The sequence below is a fragment of the Coturnix japonica genome, chromosome 3 (genome assembly GCF_054131305.1).
Source record: "Coturnix japonica strain WE chromosome 3, WE-NBRP24, whole genome shotgun sequence".
Taxonomy (NCBI): domain Eukaryota; kingdom Metazoa; phylum Chordata; class Aves; order Galliformes; family Phasianidae; genus Coturnix; species Coturnix japonica.
In genome coordinates, this window is record NC_140665.1 from 21,938,476 (window position 1) to 21,959,820 (window position 21,345).

At 42.4% G+C, this 21,345-nt stretch overlaps 1 protein-coding gene across 4 annotated transcripts; it reads right to left on the reverse strand.

Moving 5' to 3' along the window:
- Positions 1-468: 468 nt before the first annotated feature.
- On the reverse strand, positions 469-20,215 carry TLR5 (toll like receptor 5). 4 transcript variants are annotated; one of them, XM_085541179.1, is made up of 4 exons: positions 15,590-20,215; positions 10,591-10,791; positions 6,566-6,677; positions 469-4,241 (listed from the first exon to the last, which is right to left on the reverse strand). In XM_085541179.1, exons 3-4 carry the CDS (start codon positions 6,580-6,582, stop codon positions 1,652-1,654), a joined length of 2,607 nt encoding a protein of 868 aa, XP_085397305.1. In that variant the 5' UTR covers positions 6,583-6,677; positions 10,591-10,791; positions 15,590-20,215; the 3' UTR covers positions 469-1,651. The 4 variants fall into 4 exon arrangements, with proteins under 4 accessions (XP_085397305.1, XP_015712717.2, XP_085397306.1 ...); XM_015857231.3 differs by lacking the exon at positions 6,566-6,677 and adding an exon at positions 13,643-13,749 and having other exon boundaries at positions 15,590-15,700; XM_085541180.1 differs by lacking the exon at positions 6,566-6,677.
- Between the last annotated feature and the right edge of the window lie 1,130 nt (positions 20,216-21,345).

The following is a 21,345-nucleotide window of genomic DNA, read 5'->3' on the forward strand; positions in this document are numbered from 1 at the left end:
CAGGGTCTCTGGGAGACTGGGGTTGCTGCTTCTTTCTCTGACCTTCTGCAGCAGCTTTTGTCTGTAATGTCAGTGGCTGCAATGGACAGAGGCAGGAGTATAGAGAAGCCCTTGCCGTTACTTGAGCCAACAGCGACACCCAGGGCTTTCTGAGCACAGCCCGGTCCCTTTTTCAGTCCCTCTGCCCCAAAGAAACTTTACAAGATTTAGTCCTTTTCTGTCCAGGAATGTCTGCACTAATTGAGACGGACATAATATTTTATTGTAGTAGTTGTATTAATAGAATATTGAAAGTAAATTAGATCATTCACAGGTGTTTCTATAATCAAACGGCTGCATTCACACAATAGATTGTACTTCCTTATTTCTATGATAATAGTTAAGATGGTAGTTTTTGTTTGCAGTTTATAAACCCATCCATTCCTGCATCTTCAACACAGAGAAGAATTCACCCAGCACATCCTGGAATTATTTTAGTAAGATTTATTGAGTACATGTATAAAACTAGTTCAACAATCCACTCATGGAATATATCACATTCATAATAAAGGGTGCAGGTTATACATTTATAACAGTCCATGATTGTCATGGTTGGGATAGAGATAATTTTCTTTGCAGAGGCTCATATGTTGCTGTGTTTTGGATATTTGATGGAAATAGTGGTGATAACACACTGATGTTTTGCTGTTGCAGCAAGCAGCTGCACAGTGCTGAGCTGCAGTTGTTGTTAAACCACAATGATGGACCTTGAATTTTATTAAAATGACCCTGAATGTCCCCCTGAAGATGCATACCTAAGAAAAGAAAGGTAAAACAATGATAGAAGAAAGAGCGTACCAGACATTTATCACCCAATAAAACTATTTCAATAGAATCAGAAAAAAAAAAAAAAAAAAAAAAAGGGAGAAAAGATCTTAATTGGTCAGGGCACAGGATGTACCAAGAACAACCCACAGGATACACAAGTTATCCATATATTCCACTTATATTCCAGCTTCCTGGCAGCCACTCATGGCTATGGAGGTAGTTTCTTGTTTGATTTTCAGGCTTGCTTCAGATCCGAAGGGGATACCCACTCCTCTTAGCTGAGAAAATGAAACAGCAGTAAATGAAGCAGCCCAATGACTGTGGCTTCACCACCCAAGGAGAAGGTTTGAAAAAGGGAAAGGAATGAATGAAGTTAAAAGGTTGCATGTTGCAGCTGAGAATGTGAGCCTAGCTGAGTAGGAAACAAATGAAATCTATATAGCACCATTTTAAAACATAAAGGTGTAAGGCATCATCACACAGTACAATGGTCTCTTTTTGAAAAGAATAAAAAAGATATATAAAAAAAGGGCATCCTCCTGTCACTGAAAACAGAGACCTGAAATATGCAGCACTCTGAAAATCAACTGTAAGTTGTTTGAAGCTGAGCATCCAAAATGTGAGGCATTCGTGATTCATTTAATTCTCCTGAAAATAAATGCCCACTGTCCATACGGTGACTGCACTTTCTTGGCTCTCAGGTTATTTCCAAGTTTAGTAGGACTTAAAACAAAGCAGTTGTCCCTGTACCTGCTTTTTCAGGGAAGGATGAAGCAGATCTCTTTTGTCCTCCCATAGCACAGCTAAAATAGAACATATTGAGAAAGCCAGCAAGCCATCAATGTCAGCGTGAGACTGTCGCTATAGTTTGCAGCTCTGTACCACTGACATCCCTTTGCACTTTTTTTTCCTTCAGAATTTGGGAAGCAAGGCTATCTAAAAACCAGTCTATATCTTGATAATCTTCAGGCCAACGCAGATATCGACTCCTTTGTAAAAAAATTCGAATTGGTTTGTGTTTCATCAGCTGATATTGAGAAAGTGACCCAACTACTACCATAATGAGAACCTCTTTCAAATCACTGAAGTACCTGCTCTGGGCAAAATTAAAGGCTTCAATACACCACCCATCTTTGAGAAACTGCTTGGTCACAACACAAATTGTTTTCCTGCTCTTCCAAATAGCATCACGAATGTTGTTGATATGTTCTTCCCCAGGCAAGAAATCTCGTTCCTCAAAGCACAAGGTAAATCTGTTTTTATCAAAATATTGTGAATCCAGGTGCTTCAGCAGAGAGTTCTGGACCCATTCGAAATCATTTTTGCTGTAGCACAAATATGCATCATACATGTATTCGCTTGTATCTGCTGCTGGTGGATGGCTTCCTATCAAAGTTTTGGTGATGGTCTTATAGCAGACAAAACAAATCCCCCGACAGCGAGTAAGAATAATGGCTGACATCTGAAACATCAGAAGGGTGACAGTGATGAAAATGAATAGTGAGAACCTGAGTGTCTGCTGGAGTTCATCTTCATCACAATCATCATATGTCAGAAGTGACACTGGTACACCTGCTAATGCAGGTGGGTATACACAGTACCTGTCAGACTTTGAGCCAGCTAGAGTTACATTGGTTTCATTTAGCCACACTAGTAGGCTTTTTAAAGCACAGTCGCAGACATACTTGTTATGTGTTATATCCAGAATACTCAAAGTCATAAAGACTTCAGGCTTAGGGGAAAAAAGCTGGTTTCCAGACAAGTTTAGGTTTATTAGGCTTTCTGGAAAAACCCCGAGAGAGAGGTGAGACAAAAGGTTGGAAGCTAGATTAAGTCCTTTTAGAGATGTTAGACCATTAAAAATATCCTGTGGAAGAGCACTAAGGTAGTTGTTGTTCAGGTGTAGAACCTGAAGTTTAGACAGTGACCTGAATACATCCAAACACAAACCTCTCTCCCACACAAGCTGTAACATATTTTCTCCTAGATCCATATAAATCAACTGGCTATTTTCTATAACATTACCATGTTTCACACAGTAAGAGAAACGATTCTGTTTTAAGAAGAGATACTGCACATCCGGAACTCGGAAGAGAACATACAGGTCACCCAGATTTGCGAGCCAGTTTCTCTCTAATTCAATATGTGTTGCTGCTATTGCCGTGTGAGCTACAGACATCAGCTTATTGTCACCTAAATAGGCATAAGTCAGATGTGGAAAGGAAGGGAGTGTTTTAATGGCATTGTCTCGGAGATCAATTATTTTCAGATTTACTAATTTACTGAAAGATTTTGGACCAATCATCCCAATATGATTTTGTTGTAAATCAATATACATTATACTGTGTAGCCCCTCAAAAGTATAATCGTACAATTCACCTAAAAGGTTACTTGAGAGATTGAGAATTTTTAGGTTTTCCAAGCCAAAAAATGCTTGCTCTTGGATTTGATTTACCTTGTTTCTGAAAAGGTTTAGGAATTCCAGATTACGAAGGCTTTCAAAGATTAAAGAATTGAGAGAGAAAATGAATCCACGGGAAATATCAAGCAAATTAAGATCACTTTTTGCTAGTCCTGTAAATGTGTTCTTATCTGGATTTTTTAAGTTATTAAAGCCAAATCCTGAGCCAATTATATGAGTGCGAAATGACAAATATTTGATTTGAGTCCCCTTAATAGCTGTGCAGAAATACTGGACTCTCTCTGTGCTCCAGCCATTCTCACTAACGTCCAGTGTGTCAAATGTAATATTTCTGAAAGGATTTGGGCACTTGGCCCAGACCTTTTTATCTGTCTTATACAAAGCGTTAGAACTGAGGCTAAAGAATGAAAAGTGTTTTCCTTGGAAGCTGGTAAGATTACTGTCACACAGGTTGGATATATTGTTGAATTTCAGGTCCACAGATTTCAAGATGGTTAGATTAAAAAATAAGGGGTGTGGGTGAAGTTTTGTGATTTGGTTTCCTGAAAGATTCAATTCTTCCAATGAGCTCAAATCTTGAAAGTAACGCTCTTCCAGGATGGAATCTCCGAGGTTGTTCTGAAACAGACGGAGTATGGTCAAACGTCGCAAACCCACAAAAGAATCAAGTTCCAGCAGAAGAATGTTATTGAACCCCAGGTCCAAGACACGAAGGTTTGGCAGGTTCCTGAAAGCTTCTTTTCCTATGTAAAGAGGAAAGACTTTCTGTGTTCCAATTTCCAACAAGAACAAATTCTCCAGCAGTGGAAATGAAGTTGCAGTCACCTGTCTGATATAGTTGTAAGTTAGAAAAAGCTTTGCAGTGTCCTTTGGCACAAGTGGAACACTCGTGAGGTTGCAGGAATTATACATGGCAACTTGGTCTTCTAAATAGCAGCTCCTAGATGCACATATATCTCCTGCTATTAATATTCCAAAGGCAATTATTAGCTGCTGGTGTAACATCATGAATCTGCAAGAAAGAAATTAAAATATTAATTCCACTATTGACTGTCTGTGCAATAAGTTGGATAGCAGCTTTTTAACTGTTGTAGAACAAATGACTACTGTCATGCTAAAAATGACATGAAGATAAATCCCAGATCACTTTCTCTGAAGTCTATGAGGTGTCATCTGATTGTCTGATTGACTCTCAAAATATGGGTCCTGAAGAGACACAAGCTCTCAAGACGTGAAAAGTAACCCCACTGCAACACGTCTTAAGATCAGCACCAAAACTCTGCTAGTTAAGTATGATAATCTTGGTCTAGCTATTTAATCTGCATCATGGAATTGACTACTCTGGTGTATTAGCTTAATTCCTTAATTGGTTATCCAAATAACTTTAAGCAGTATGGATTACCAAAGCACAAGTGCAGTCACCAAGTCATCACAACAGGGCAAGCCAATGCTGCTCTCTTCCTCAGCTCTCTCCTTGTGCTGGCAACAATGCTACTTGGAAATTAGGTTGTTGCAGCTCAGTAGTGCCTAGCAGCCATGAATGTTTAGAAGGGAGACTTGACTATGACTCTGAGATTAGCCCCGCAATGTGAAATTGTTCTTGAAAGTGTAGTAAAATCGTTTTAATATGGGCAGCACTAATGCTAGCAGTGAAGGAAAATAGGAACGTGGTAGCCTGAAACTGCTGCAGGATACAAAAAAACCCTACATTTGCTGAACTGTAAATTTCTAAGCTATACAAAAAGGTACACAGCATAATTTATGTATCTCATTGATTAATCCATTTATTAATTTATTCCTACTGTGGATTTTCCATGCATTATGCCATCTGTCTGCCTGTCTCTCTCTCAGGCAAAAACCTCTCCAAAACAAGGCGAGTCTTTTTTACTGAGCATGATGTAGAGTAGAGCAAATTATTAGCACCAGAGTAGTTGTTTCTGTACTGTAGGTAGAAAAAACAACACCACCGCAGTTAATTAAGATTGCAGCCATCTGTCTCCCCTTTTTAAACAACCTTCATTGAAATGATTTACTGACTGCGTAAGGTTTTTGGTGACCTCCAGCACAGTCTGCTTAAAAATTGCTAAGTGTAAATCCTGGTGGAACCAAACAGCTCTGATGGCCACCAAACAGCTATGAGGTATACCTGTTCCAGACAGGAAAAAGAGTTGGGCTTTAAGCTGGTGATTAAAAAGAGGTAAATCCCATTAATTGTTATGATTTATGCACACAGCATTCTAAGTAGCAAACTGTATAATACTGTAAGTCTTCTTCATTACAACAAAATGTTGTAGGCTGTTTTTAAAAAGGACACAACTATTCTAATTGCTCAAATGCTACTGCTGGTTTTCAGAAACCAGAGATCCAGAGCTCTGCATGTTGGGTTTTGTTTCATTCTGCTGCATTGATGAGAGAAGGAATAAGAGGTAAAGGGAATGGGAGAAGTAATAAATAGTGGGAAAAACACAGCAAATGCTTTTGGGGTCTGTATGGGAAATTGGTAATCACAGCCTGAACCTCTGATTAATCAGCTGAGGCAAGTGTCGGGTCAGCTGTGGAAGCACAGGTGAGAGTAATTTAGCTGTGCTCCCAGAAGGGATAGAGCTTGACTCCATCTCCTCTAGACCTCATTTAAGGGCTGACCACCACTAAGGCAGCATCTCTTGGAGATTCCTCCCTGGTGGAGATTGCCTCAGCATTTCCCAGTGAAGGCATCCATATCGGTGAGTTTTTCCTCATAAATAATCTTTTGAATATCTGTTACTATCTTTGTTACCATCTTTGTATCATTCCACCTTACAGGGTTGAAAGTCCTAATCAGGGTTTACTACTTAGCAATATTTTACAATGCAAGGTAAATATTCAATCCAGATCTAAAAGTAGCAAGCAAATGCATACAGAGTGTATGTATTATAGCTTTGGTCTCAGGCTCCGCAGGAAGTATGCATGTGGATCTCTGGAAACAGATACAGCTGCTTTGAGTAGCCTGGAACTGATCTCTGTGATTGTACTGTGGCACCAAAAAAAATGGGAAGGGAAATTAAGAGTACCTGAGAGTGGAAGCTGCAGAGGTGCTTGTCCATCTCAGCTCTGTACAACTTAGGACATCCACATATGCTGTCAGGGAGCAGGGCCTGAACTACAGCTGAAGAGGGGGACTGAGACTGTGACCTTTGTAATATATATGAGCCAGAAAGGAGGTAGCTGTCCGTGGAAAGCCACAAAGAAATTGTCATCCCCCTTCCCATGCCCCCAGCAAAAATGCGCTGCAGTATGCACAGGGAAATAATGAGTCAGGTACCCTGTTTTTGCTGATGGCTGAGAATGTTCACTTACTTGCATAAAATTGACATAAAAGGGAAACTTCAGTTTCAGAAGTGGGTTTGAGTCGTAGTCGTTAGCGTGCTTACTCTCCTCAGCAGCCTCCTCTGCTTCTGCCACATAACCCCTGGGTCAGATATAAACCACCATATCAGTTCACCTGATGTGTACTAGCTGTCACATGCACCACAAAAGCTCCCAAGGGAAAGAGAAGAAAAATATAGGTTCAAGCAACATCAGCATGTATTTCTTGCCTGTAAAATTAATGCACAGAGTCCAGCCCTCTTCTTTCCCTTCCATACCCAAGAGACAAATTGTCCATTTTGATTTTACATCCATAATGAGCTGGGTTTGTATTAAAAAATTACACTGATTTAACATAAAATTAATCTGCACACTGATTTCACCATCACTCTATAGTTTTGCTTGTGAATGTCTACAAAATTACACTTAATCCAAGTCCTGTATGCACATATCCAGAGCCAGACTGACTGAACAGAGACTGTTTCATACTCCTTTAACTACAACTACAGAGTTTGCAATAGATTCTGTGCGTAAGTTTCTAGACAGACTGGAGCCCTACCTCTGCTTTCTGACAAATTGGTTTTAAATCCAATCGTCAAGAGATGTTTCTGTGTAGATAATCATATCATTTCAAATGTTACGGTTTTGATTTTTAGATACAATACATTCTTTCTATCTTCTGTCCCTCTTCTGTGTTTGCTGGAGCTGTTATATAATGAACTGAGGATCGTGCCCAGATAGAGCTTCTGAATTCCACTTGAATTATTTGTAGTCTTAAGTAGGATTTTTTTCTGACACACAGTGCTTCTCTCTCCATGACATGCAACGTTACTGACAAAAGTTGCAGGACATCAGCCTCTGAACTTTGGAAAATGACGCATCCAAGTGGAAGGAGGCACTGAAAGAACTGGGAAAGAGTTTACTACAGCTTTCCAGTCTTGCAGAATGAAGGAAATACTGATTGAATGCAACATTATGCTAAAGAAGTGTGTACGGGCAACATGAAGACAACAGGCACATCAGGTGCTAATTCTGTACTCAGCTCTGAAGTTGAAGGTAAACTAGCTTTTTCAATTCAACAAAACAAAATTAAGCAACCATTATTGTAATTCCAGGAGTTTATCATCTTCCAGAAGAGCCCTCCCAGCTCTTGCATTGTTTGCACAGTAGCCAAGCTTCAGTAGGAAAGATATAACATACTGTTACCTGACATAGATACGTGCTTATAACCTTGTGGTTAAAGCAGCATCTTTAGTAGATACAGCCACATCCTGATGCTGTGGAGAACACTGAGTCATTTTTACTTCTTGGAGAAAGTGCAGATCAAGGAAAGTAGCCTTATCTAAAATGTTACATGTTTTTCTTCACTCGTGGTATCACTTATGGGCATCTATCTAAGGGACTGATTATACACACTGACTGAAGGGCAACCTGGATTTGATGTTTGGTGAAATTTCTTAGGGAAAAAAAACCAAAGACCTTCAAGAAGCACCCTCATTCTTTTAATCTAACAGTAAGCCAGCTGACAAGGAGTTTGTTTATGACACGTATCTAGGCCAAAGCAGAGATCTTAAAGTAAGATCACAGACTGTAAGACCAGACACATAAAGGGCAGTGAGAATATGCTATTGTGAGAATATTTTTATGCTGTTGTCCTATTAGATCAAATCTACTTACTGAAACAAAAATAAGGCTCCATGCTTTTTCCCTGGCTCTAAGCCATCATAATATATGCACTTGGGCTTGTAAAAAGCTGTGCAATGTACACAAACTGTCCATGTGGGGCCCCACTGGCCAATTACAGTCTAAATTAAAAAGAAAAAAAAAAATCAGATGATTAATGAATGTGCCCTTCCAACCTCCTCAGCCTCTCCCTTGAGCTGCTATAGGATGCTTAATCCAAAAACAACATTTTTCAACTTAAAATCAGAAGGCATGCTATATGGCAGGTGAGTAGTGAGGCAGTTCCTTTCACAGATGGGAGACCTAAAGCAATAAGGCGTTACATGACCTGACGGAGCATAAGTGCCATAAAAAACAACCACTGGTTTGGGTAATGAGAAGCTAAATAGTGGATGTAATTATCTAGTTCCTGTTCATCACTTAGATTCATTTTTATATGCCCTAAGATCATATGGTGAGATGCAGACATGTGCACTTCAAGGACCATGATTTTTCTACTCTTCTGTGCTTTCACAGTAATTAGAAGCAGCCAGGTTTAGCACTCTCACCTGAGAAAGATCAAAGAGATGATAAGAAGTAACTATCAAGAATGACAGCTAGGTTGGAGGTTGCATTTTGTTTTCACTTAAGAGAGGCCAGCACTCAGAGATTTGACAGAAAACCCTAAGGAAGGAGTGGAGAAAGGCAGTCAGAGTGCAACTGTGAGGGTCACAGGCAAAATTCGGTACAGCCTTGCCTAAAAAGCTAATCTTGTAATAAAGCTAAGCAGCACTGTCATGCCAGTGAACTGGTGGTCAGGCTGAAAGCAGCAGTAAGGGCTGGTAGCTGAAGTCAGCAAATATTACTCAATGGCTGGCTGGAATGGAAGTGACATGGTGGTCCCTCCATCATACCTCCAGCCCAGTCTGAGCAGAGTACTTACTAAGGAATTATTAAAAGATCATAAAGACAGGTGCTAATAACAGACAGCAAAAAAATATTTGCTTTTGCAAGCATGTTTTCTGCACAAATATATTTAAAAACTATTGAAACATCATAAGCTGCAACTTAATTGAAGTTAGAAACCCGCTCCACTCTTTCCTTCAGACACTGAAATGGTACTTTCTCAATTTCTTTGCAATAGGACTAGAAATAAGAATAAGTTATTTGTAACTTGCCATTGGAGGTGGAAAAATGTGCGAACTGTATCTGTAAGTAGAGTTGAAAGAGGCCTGTTCTTAAAAGCCGTTGTGCACAGGAGATGTAGCTAGTGAAGAAGGCAGAAAAGCGCTTGGCTTGCCTGAAACAGTCCCTGCATGAAGTAGCTGGTGAGTCACCTGTACAATGCAGTGCCAAACCCTCCTGTGTCAACAAATACCCACTAAGTGCTGAAGCACTGGTTACTTTGGACTCACTGGGACGCAAGAAGTAGTTGCACAATAACAGGGCTTCAGAAAGAAGCTGAAGAATGGCAATAAGCTTTTCACTAATTAGGAAGAAGACAATGTCTTATCTGCCCTCCGGCATAAAGTTGAGCTGGATGAACTCTCCCATGACCTGGGTGGATGCTCCTTGCGGTAAGTCACAGAATTATAGGTGTACTGTAACGGCAGATCGATGCACTTTGAAACAAAGCAGCACTCACTACTGCATTTGGGTATTGTCTGAGCTAGAAATATGCTTACATCAAAATAGTTACATACCCAGTTTTAGATGCAGGCTGCTTGGCCTTGGCATTGCTGGGCATACACAAAATGCTGCATGCTCGGACAGTTCAGTGTGACAAAAATAGGGCAGAGAACTCCTCTGCTAACCAGGCAGGTGAAGCAGGGCCTCATCGAGTCCTGCCTTGGATGCCTATTGTACCTCTTAGGAATTTCACACCTGAGGTCTGCCAGCACCTCGCCACTTTTTCTGCAAAGAAATTTTTCCTCATACGCAACCTGAAGCTCCCCTGGTAACTTTGCCAGCCTCGGGTGGGGGTGAGGTGAGTTGCTGGATAACATAATGCTTTATTAACAGGTGAAGTGCAACTCAGGTGGATACCAACTAACGGCTCAGAGGGGGAAGGCTGAGGTGGGAGGAGCAGCTCGGCACCTGGACAGCCACGGGCTGCAAAGGGCGTCCAGAAGGACACCTGCGGGACAGGCATGTGGTCTGACCTGCCACAGGGGCAACCAGCATCAACCCTCCTGCTCACATCGCTGCAGAATGAAGCCCAGAGAAGCAGAGCATAGGGGTAAGCGCTCAGCTCGCTGCCCGCAGCACGGGACACGCAGATAATATTTGAGTGCAATTTGGGACGCCCATACCTCGTTTATCCCCGTCCCTCGCGCTGCTCCGCCGGCACTCACCTCTCCCGGCCGGCTGCCGGGGATACGTCTCCGGGTCCCTTCTCTTTTCCCACCCCACCCGCGGCGGGGGCTGCGTGGGGTTACGCCTGTTGCGGCTGGAAGGCGATCGTGGGGCGGGACGGGTCGCTGCGGCACCAGTTCGGAGATGCCTCCAGAGGGCGGCCTTCCTGCTGCGGGGTGTGCTGGGCTGTGATGGAGCACCTGTAGAAGGCAGGCACCGCAGCAGTGGAATTAGCTTTTAAGTGCTAAATGTGCGCTTCTATAAGGGCACGTAGCGACAGGACAAGGGGAAATGGCTTTAAGATGGAAGACGGCAGATTTAGACTAATTATCAGGAAGATATTCTTCACTGTGAGGGTGGTGAGACAGTGACACAGGTTGCCCAGAGGCTGTGGATGCCCTTCCCTGGAGGCGTTCAAGGCCAGGCTGGATGGGGCTGTGAGCAGCCTGGTCTAGAGGGAGGTGTCCCTGCCTATAGCAGGGGTTGGAATGAGGTGGTCTTAAAGGTCCCTTCCAACACAAACTGCTCTGTGATCTTTGTCACCAATTTGTGAATTACTGATATTTTTGTCACTTCTCTATTAGGTACTTATAAGTAACAGTACATATGTGTATTTTAACAGTATCAATGCAATTCTTTGGTTGCCTGTGATCCACTTGTGATAAATCAGGAGGGAGATTGCAAGGCATTCAGGCACTGAAGGAATAATTCCAGAGCCACAGAAAACAGTACTTGTGTAGCTAGAGATTAATTGTGCTAAGTTTGGAATACTGCATTTAGATGGAACACAGGGAATTAGATAAAGCCAAATAAAACAGCCAAGGAAAAATGCTACAAAATTCTGTCAGATCACTTGGGTTATTAAAATTGTCTGTTCTGGGCAAATTTGCAGCTTGAGGAAATAGTTGTGATACTTAAGCCCAGGTAATATAATACTAATTTTCTGCTTAGTCCTGCTTTTCTCTTTTGTAATAGAAGAGATGGAACTGGATATCTGAAGTTCTGAATAAAACTGTGCTTACACGTTATTACTACAAGTGAAATCTTGGTTCTGAATTAAATCCTTTCTTTTCAATTATTAAAAACCTCTGAGTTTAAAATACGTAATTCACAGGGCTCTATCAAAGATGCTGACACATTCAGCTCCTGAAAGAAATGAAACAGCTCCATGGTCTGTTTAGCAGCCTGTTTCTTTCTCATACTCTCCCTGACATACACACATCACGTGCACATCACAGCACTGTGCTGACATCTTTAATGCCTTCTTGCACAGAGGAAGCAATGTAATTCCAAGTGGATGCAGAGCGTGTTGTGTTTTGATTACAAAACGAACTCCTACACGACCATCTCGTGTTGTTCTGTCGTTTGCTAGAAATGATGGAAACTCAAACCAAAGCTGTCTACCTGCACTGTATCTGTGCAAAGAAGAGAGATGCTCCCAGCTCCCCTTTGCATTATGCAGGTCACATACGTGTGGTGAGTGAGATACCCTCACCTGCAGATGCCACTGCCTGCAGTTATACTGAGCTTCAGTCAGGCACTGCTAAACTCTGACTGGGATCCCAGTCACCATATGGGGTTAGGAAAAAAGGAAAAGAAAGGACATTTTCTCTACTATGCACATCAAAACACTAAAAATTACACGTAATCACTCACAGAATTTTACCATGTCCTCAATTTTTTGCAGCCTCTTGAACTTAAACATTTATAAATTTAAAATTAAGGATATTAGTGATTGCAAGAACACATCTTATATGAAAGTTCAGTTCTAAAAGGCCAATATGAGTGTTAGCAGTCTTTTTAACAAATAGTCATTTGTTTCATGTTTTGGTAAGGACTTCATCAGGTTAATAGGGTGTTTACTGCCACAGTTTATTACCAGCTATGATGTCTTCTATACTTGTGCTTGTAAGACTTTCAGTGCATACCACTCCATTTTCAACACGCTCATAAAATATATTAATAATCTACAATCTTTATAAGCCCCTTTAAAATGCAACGGGGATATAATCTTTACTGAAATAAGATCCAAACACATGCTCTCCCTTCTATTTAATGGAGTGGATTTAATACTGGAGAAATGTGCTTCCAGCTAAAGTGCAGGCCCTTGCGTGTGCTGCTTGTGCAAACGATGTTTGCCAGCTGTAAAGAACTCGAGCTATGAAATTCTAAGCCACAGAAGGTTATCTATGGCAAATGACTCATGCTTTCTAAATTAAGGCCTATAACTGCGCTCTGGTGATTAATGCATTAAATTACTGATTTCTTGTATGTAAGTGCCTTACCAAATGTATTTCTTATTGTGCCTCTGGGCTCTCCTGTAACGTACAATAAGCAGGTGAAATACATGATCATTGCTCCCAGTTTTCCGCTAAAGCAGGTTTCTACCCACAGAAGATCAACACTGTAATGAAGTCATTATTTCTGGAGATATGCATTTTCATGTCTTGCATAGCTAATGAGATTAGGTCTCTTTACCTTGAGTCTCAGTTAGAATTATCATGTGAAATATCAAGAATTATTTGGTGTTTGGTTTTTTTTCCCCACCTGGATTTCACAACAAACAGACGAATCTGGGATCTTAATAAACATCCTGCTTTAAAAACTGAAAGTCAAGCTGTTGGCTGTTGAGTGGAGAATTACTTGTGTCTTAGAAAGGTATTATCAAAGCAGTGAACAAAAGTATGTCCACAGAATGGATAGAATAAGACAAGATACATCTCTGCATGTCGAAAGATAATTATTTTTCCTTTGTGCATATAGAAGGATCTAAAATGAGCTTCTACAAGTGATACTGTTCTGCTGCAGGTAGCATCAATCTTGAGCTATATATGTGTCAGTGAGCTCCATTCTTACTGAGCTTGAAAGCTTTTGCACTCATGTCTTCATAGCCTTGGCCGCCACCGAGTTCAATCAGAAAAAGGATTATGTTAATATGAGCAAAGGAAAGAAAGATCAGCAAAGTTTGATCAGTTTATGAAAGTTCTCTACCAATCTTGGCATTAGAGTAACTCAACATGCTATGCTTCAGCTTAAAAATTCCCATATTACCATTTCAACACTTGCTTTAAAATGGAAGATGATTATCTGACTGAAGTTTCATCTGTTGAAATTAGTGTGGTCAGATCTTGGTAAGACAGCTTACTGAGCTTTGAATTCTGAAAAACAAGGCAAAAAATACACCAAAGGACAGTGTTTTAGGCACAACTCTGGTTCAATTTAGGTACAAAAGGTAGGTTGTAAGAGATAAATGTGCTCCCATGCTTAAAGCTGCAGGGTCTAGCCTTCAGACTGCACAGCCCCAGACTGCCTTAATTCCACACCTGTATGGGGCACACCCCAGTTCTGCTGGGCAAGACAGACAGCTGCAACTTCCTTCCCCCCATGGCCATGCAGAGCAGACCTTCATTCACTCAATGCCAAGCAGCCAAGCATTATTCTGTTCCCCCTATTCTCCCTGTTCTGACCTGAGCTGAAAACTGGACTGTAGCATACTGGTCTGTGCTGGCTCCTGTGTTGCTGAATTATCCGACATTTGTATGTGAATATGCACACATGCGTGTCTGCACAAACTCAGGTCTCTACCCATGGAAACACCTCAGGAATCACAGAGCAGTATCAGGTAAGACAGCTGCTAAAGAGAGACAGAAACCCAAGAAGTAATTCCTGCAGCGTTAACAAAAAGGAGACATGAAGGTAAAACAAAATCCACCAGTAACACCAAAAGAAATGTCCCGTGAAATTGAAAATTGAGCATGCTGACAATATGCCAAGTTTCTGCGTGCAACTGGGATTCAAAAGTCAGCACCTCCAAGACAGCCTTGTGCCTCCTCTTGCATTCAAGATATCTGTCACTTAACAGCAGCATACTCAATGGGGATGCCTTGTTGCTTCATTCTGACCACTTCTCCAAATGTGAAAATGACAGCTGAATTGCTACATGTCATTTTTGCCATTCAAAAACACAGAGGCCAAGGAAAGCAAAAGAAAAAGCACAGGAAATTACAAGGAGGTGATGGCCTTGTCTTGGTGTCTTTGTTGCAGCCCTGTTTCCTTTCATTCCTTCTCACACAGGGCCCATTCTGACCAAGCTGCTTTCATCCTGACAGCAGGTTGTTGTCCAGGAGTTACCTGGAGGAAGAGCTTAGAGCATGAGGCAGCTCAGTAGATGTCCCACTGCTCCTGACTTCATTTGCACCTGAGAGTTCAATCTGTCTGATAGGAAGTGTTTTTCACATTTGTATGACCTCTTCTTGGATTCTATTATCTTCTGCTTTGATGTGACAGCAGTTTCTGCTCATTTTGTGCTATCGGCAAAAGCCCAAAAATACTGCTCTTATCTACACCTGTTCCCACCGTGGAAAGTGCTGCCTAAGGAAACGAGGGAGACTGCAGAGGCTATGACTCACTGTCTGTGAAGTAACCATCACTTCAGAAATCACAAAATGGCATGCTTGCTGTTCTAAGCAACCACAAAGGTTGCTGCTTTGTTGTTTTTTTTCTCCTTTATATATTTGAGATGATTATGTTTTCTATACTTGCACTACTGTTGCATTTCCAGCTGGTTTGCCCGCAGCGCTGTCACGCTGTGTGAGTCTGTGCAAGGCCAGGCTTAGTGAGGAGAGGCAGCAGGTGGAAAGGTGGAGAGAATGGGGAGCAAGAAGGGCCTGGTTGTTACTACACTGTTACCTCACACCTCACCCATTCCTTTTAAACCTGACAAAGATGATTGAAACTTTCCTTGTTTCTCTGCACTGTTGGAGCTGCATGGGTCAAGGCCTACAGCCTACAATTCTCCATGACGATGCTGATGGAGAAGTCTCAAGTAGAGTATTTCCCATTTACCACAGATTTGTGCTCTTTGCATTTCCAACTTTCTTCTTGGAATCACAGTTGTGTTTGGCATCCCTATCTACATCTAAATCTATCCACATTTGGAATTTTAAATCTGTCACTGTTTGGCAGCAGCTCCCCCATACATTTTCAGCATATACTCACTGTTCTCCACAGACTTGTTCTTCATTTCTTTCTCCAACTAAAGCCTTAGTTCATCCTCCTTTTAAAGTACAAAACACTCCCTTCACACTGCAAAACAGAAAAACACCAGTCAAACACCAAGGGTCTTTAAACTTCTTTCAGTTTCTGTTATTACACACAACTCTCTGAGCAATGCCCTGGGGTGCATGCCTTTCTCATTCAGTAATCAAATCTTTTCTGCTGTGTTTAAATATGTACTTACATGGCTGAGGCTGCTTCTCTCCAGCAAAAGTACTGGGGCAACACCCCTCGTGCTAGAAACCAACACAAAGCCTGTGAGTATGAAATCCCATTTTAAAACCAGGTTTGGAAGGCAGAAAATCTTCTCAAGACAATGTGTTCGTGTTAATGGATGGATGTCATTTCCTCCCTTGTTAGCTATTCTAGAGCAGGCAGATCTTTGATTTACATCTGCTGTCTCCTAGTGACATAAAATATGGTTTGGTGACACAGTCTAAATGAAGAAACTGAAGGTCAGAGAACAATTCATCACCTCCTCACTCATGACGTCACACAAAGATATTGGGTATATTTGGGATAATTTGACATCTGAAGATGAAGACAACGCTTTGCTGAATTTAAAAGGTGCCTCAGAGGGTAGTGGCTTTGTTTTCATTGAAATCAGCTGGAGCCTCAGCGTCCCGCATGGTGTAATGAAACTGTCCTTTCCCAGTGAGCAGCTGTCAGTGCCTGGAGCTGCTGAAGACTATTGATGATATGCTGAAGACTATTGCATAGCACCGCACTGTGAAGGCTTCCATGAATGCAGAATAGCCTCAGTTCAGCTAACTGGAGATGCAGCACCAGAGGGGTGGCCTTAGGCTGAGCACTTGGCAATTCTTCCCCCACTTATTCCATAAAACAGAGAACATAATCATAGAATCATAGAGCAGCTCTGGTTGGAAGGGACCTTACAGATCATCCAGCCCTAACCCACCCCACTGTGCAGGGCTGCCCCAGGCCCCATTCAGCTTGGCCTTGGGCACTCACAGCTTCTCTGGGCAGCTGTGCCAGGGCCTTACCACCAACCGAGTAAAGAATTTCCTTCTAACATCTAATCTAAATCTCTCCTCTATTGGCTTAAAGCCATTCTGCCTTGCCCTATCACTATCAGGCCGCATAAAAAGTCAGTCCCTGCACTTGCTTATAAGCTCCCTTCAAGCACTGGAAGGCTGCAATGAGCTCTCCCCAGAGCCTTCTCTTCTCCTGGCTAGACAAGCTCGCTCCTTCAGCCTTTATCACCTAAATCTTTTAGTAGCCATGTCTATCTCCAGTAAGATGCACTTATGACCTGTCAGCACAGCACCATAAGCTCAACTAAAACGCTGGACTTTTTACAACTGCCACAATGTCCTGTTAGTGTCTGGCTTCAATACTGCTGGAGCTGTACTGGAGCTACACACACTTTGCAGTGTGAATGCATACGTAAGCAAACCTGGTGTGGTGGTTGTACAAAATACCAGGGGCATCGGGCTGTGGCACTGGGCAAACCAACCTGTTTGCTGCAGCATCCCAGCAAAAGCCAGTTATAACAACCTTCAGTAACATTTATATCAGTGACAGACTGCAGACATTTATAGTCTTCATCAATAAACAGGCTCAGCTAAGCTAAATTGTTCTGCAAAGCTTTATAGTAAGTAATTAACCCTGAATTATCAACAACAGGCAGCGATGGTAATAGTTACAAAAGAGAGAACAACTGGTTGTGCAGTCATTAGCTCTAGAGCACCAAATGAGGCAGGCAAACAGCATGGGCTGTGGTGGAATTAATAGGAGGGATGGCAGCAGCAAATGCCAGCTCCTGCAGGGAGGGACAGTGATGGGGGACTGAGGTAGCTGCTGCAAGACTCTTGCTTCAGGAACAGCAGCCCGTACACAGCAGTGGATAGATGGGAGTCAGATGCTGATGGTAATAAGGCATTTCAGCATTAAAAATAAATCTCGTCTAATTAGGTATTTAAGAGAAAAAAAAGAAGAAAAGACATGAACCTGACAGCTCAGCAACTGGCAGCTGTTTAGTTCTAGCAATTATCCCAAGGATAACAAATCCATACTGGAGCACCAGGAAGCGGGCAAATGAAGTGCCCTGCTGTGCACCCTGCACTCCCTGAACTGGGCCAGCAGTGTCCGTTTTCTGAAGCTATTGGAAAAGAGGGTATTTCTAACACCTCAAACACTGAACCCCCTAAAATATTAGCTAATTCTTTGAGAACCTTTGGCTGTATACTCATGGAGGAGCATTCACCTGTACCTGTGAATTCAGGGCCAATGAAAGTGAGCTCACAAGCTCAGGGCCTCAGCAGACAGATCAATCATGCACGTAGTGATGCGGGCTTCCCTCAGCATCCCTCTCTAACGATTTCCACGCATCATTTGTCAGCAGAGCGAGGAGCGCTGTGTCCCTTCTTGTCCTCTCTGCTGAGAGTGTAAATGAGGAAGGCAAATATGAGCAACCTCTTCATAGGGATCGGATGTTGCCTGCTGGGTACTGTGCAGCAATTAAGCAACTTGTTTCACATCCCAGCATGTCTGAGACTGCAGGGTGAAACAGGAGCAATGCTAGCTAGAAAAAGAGGACAGTCAAAAGATGTACAGAGAGGAAACAGAAAGCAAACAACAAAATGAAAAACACGGACCCAAAACAAAAGAGCATATCATTCATGGGGAGCAGAAGAGTATTTTGCAAGCGGAAGCTTGCAAAAGAGGCTGCTGACCCCTCCAGACAAGGAAGCATGTCTTTCCTCTCTGCTGCTTGACTCTATTTTGAACCAGTTACATTAACCAAACAGCTCCCTCTGCTCCTTCTGGAGGACATGGGGAACTTGTCCACATATTGCCCTAGACTTTATTAAAATGCAAGCATCCTTTCTTCCTCCTCCAAATTTCTCGTTGGGATCTGACTGTTTTTTGTTTGTTTGTTTGTTTTTTTGTGTGTGTGTGTGGCTGCACATCCTGACGTGGGACAGCGACTGCAAAGCAGGGCCTCACCCTACCTCAGTGCAATCCCCTGCAGAACCACACTGAAGGGATGAGAAATGCCCTTGACAAGGGGACATGCTACTGGGCTTGGGGAAGATGTTCACTTACTTTCTGGCTCTTTCTGCTCCCAAGAATCACTGCGAGCCCAAGGACAGGAGCTGGAGATGTGCATCTTTCATCCTTGCTGCTCCTCATCTGACAGCCGATATGCTAAGCTGTGCCAACAGCTGCAGCACAGCACAGACTGGAACAAGCAGCTTTTGTGGCATAGGAAGGAAGTTTTGCATAAACATGACAATGGTTTCTGCACTACAGCACCTGAGCTGTTGTTTTCCCTTGAACTCAATAGGTGTCTTCAGATAATTGCCAAGAGAGGATTTACTTCACCTAATGCACAGGGAGTATTAGAGGGGTTGCATTCATTTGGCTGCCTGAGATAGATCCAAAACCCAGAAAATCCCATATTTGGATTTGTCACAGAACAAAGTTCTGAAATCAATGTCACTGTAATGCAATAGGGCTTAATGCACAGGATTTCACTGGAGTTCAGCACACGCTACGTGAAAAGCTTCTTTTGGTGGAATAGAGAATATTTCTGGCTTTGATAAATCATGACTGGTTTGCCCAGCACCATCAGTTTGATATGCAGTCAGCCCCTTTTTATTTGAAATCTGTCACAACAGAGCTTTATGGCAAACTCCCAGACCATCTCCTCCTGCCTGTAACCATCCCTAAGGCTGGAAGGTTTCTCCTAATATCTAACCTCAGTTTCTGCTGCAGCTAAGCCTATTATTGTTGTCCTATTTATGTGGATGCTTCCCTTCTACTTTGCAAAGTATGCTTCTTACAGAAAACCAAATTTCTCCGTCCCCTCTGGTCATCTGTTGTTTACACTCAGCACTACGTGATCTCTAACATGACCTGTGAGTGCAGGCTTTTCCAATAGTTGTTGATTCTCTCTGCTTGGCTCCCCTCCAGCCACTTCACATTTTCCTAGAAGAGGGAAAAAAAACTGCTCAACATTTGACACAGCGCTCTGGCTGAGGCCTGACTAGTGCTGAGTGGAGCTGAAGGATCATTTCATGCATTTTAAAAGTTACTGTTCTTCGTAAACATCCTCACATTGACATTTAACATTTTCACAACAGCCAGGTCCTGTTGAGTCATGCTCAGGTTGTGATTCGCTCCCTGCAGAGTTGCTGCTAGACCTTGCATCCCCACCCTCCCCCCAGTGCTCTGCAGGTCAAGCCCTTGTTTGTAAGCTGGTGTTGAAGGCTGCCCTGTTGCTCACTTTTTCCTCCTCCTCATTTTTTTTTAGGAACAGCATGCCAAAGCTAGTTCATATTTTTCTTTCCTGGAGTTCTCAGTATGCACCCCCTCCTCCCTCTGCTGACAGCACACGGGTTGTTTGTCTTCGCTAACATGCTGCTTCTCCCCTCACCAACAAAGGTTTACCCGGGTTTGTTTTTCATTCACATCCAGACAGCTTGAGTGAAAACAGCTCAAGATCTGCATGAGAGGCACTCCTCCTCCCATCTGGCTTTGCATGCACGGGGAACATACTGTCATGATCTTTGCAGCTCTCCAATCCCTAAGGGCATCCAAAGCATCCACCTTCCAGAAGCTCTGGCTTGGAGCTGAGTGACCTGAGTTCTCTGGCCAGGGCTGGGGGCAGCCCTCATCCCTGGGAACCAGCTCACAAGCTGGGGTGTGGGTGCAGATACAGGGTCCAGCAGAGCTTTTCCTGACAATTTCAGCCCAAAGCAAAAGAAAAGCAGAAACAGTCCTCTGTTCTCCCTGAATATTCAAGCTTGCAAAACCTCTAAATGCAAATCATGCAAGTATTCTCCCCATAATACCCTTTCAGGAAGCCCTGTAAGCAAAGAGTAAAACCTCTTTTTCACCTTTGCAAGTTATATTTAGTACATAACTATCAAAGGATTGTCGAGCAATATCAGTACATCAACGTTTTCTGGTGGAGGTGCAATTCTGCACTTTTTAAAATAACAATGGTCTAATAAGCCATAAACTTAAATTTATTGAGCTACTCTGTCTGACCTCCTTAGCTGAATGTCTGCAATACAATGCACACAGCAGTGTCAATCTGTAGAGCTCTAAGTATCATCCAGAAGCTTTTACAACAGAAATTAATGAAATAGAAGTCCAAAAACTTCATAAGGAATGAGATTTTGCAAACTGTTAAAAGACCAGCTAAGGCAGATTGCATGACATTTTGCAAAGCACCTATAGTAAGTTCAAGCTTCAATGACATTACAAAACAAAAATCACTTAGCTGACCACAGGCTTGCCAGGTACTCCAAAGCTGGTCTTATAGCACTCTTAGGTTGTTTGCTGGTGTGATGATAAGGAACTTCAGCTGACAGTGCAAATACGTCTGGAAAGCATGGGACCTAAAAAGAAAGGAGGTGGCAAAGAAAGTACCAATATCTGATAGATATGGTGGCAATACTGAAAATTTCACCTGAAAAAAATTGAATAGCATTCAAGATGTGGTCACAGTAGGACTGAGTACAGGGGGATGATTACCTTCCTGCTCCTGCTGGCCACACCTTTTCTAATACAAGGTTGGATGGGCTTTCATGGCCACCTAGACACACTGTTAGCTCATGTTGAGCCTGCTGCCAACCAGCACCTTTTCTACCAGGCAACTTTCCCCAAGCATGTGTCAAATGCAGCACCCAGCACTTACCTTTGTTGAATGCCATACATCTGTGTGT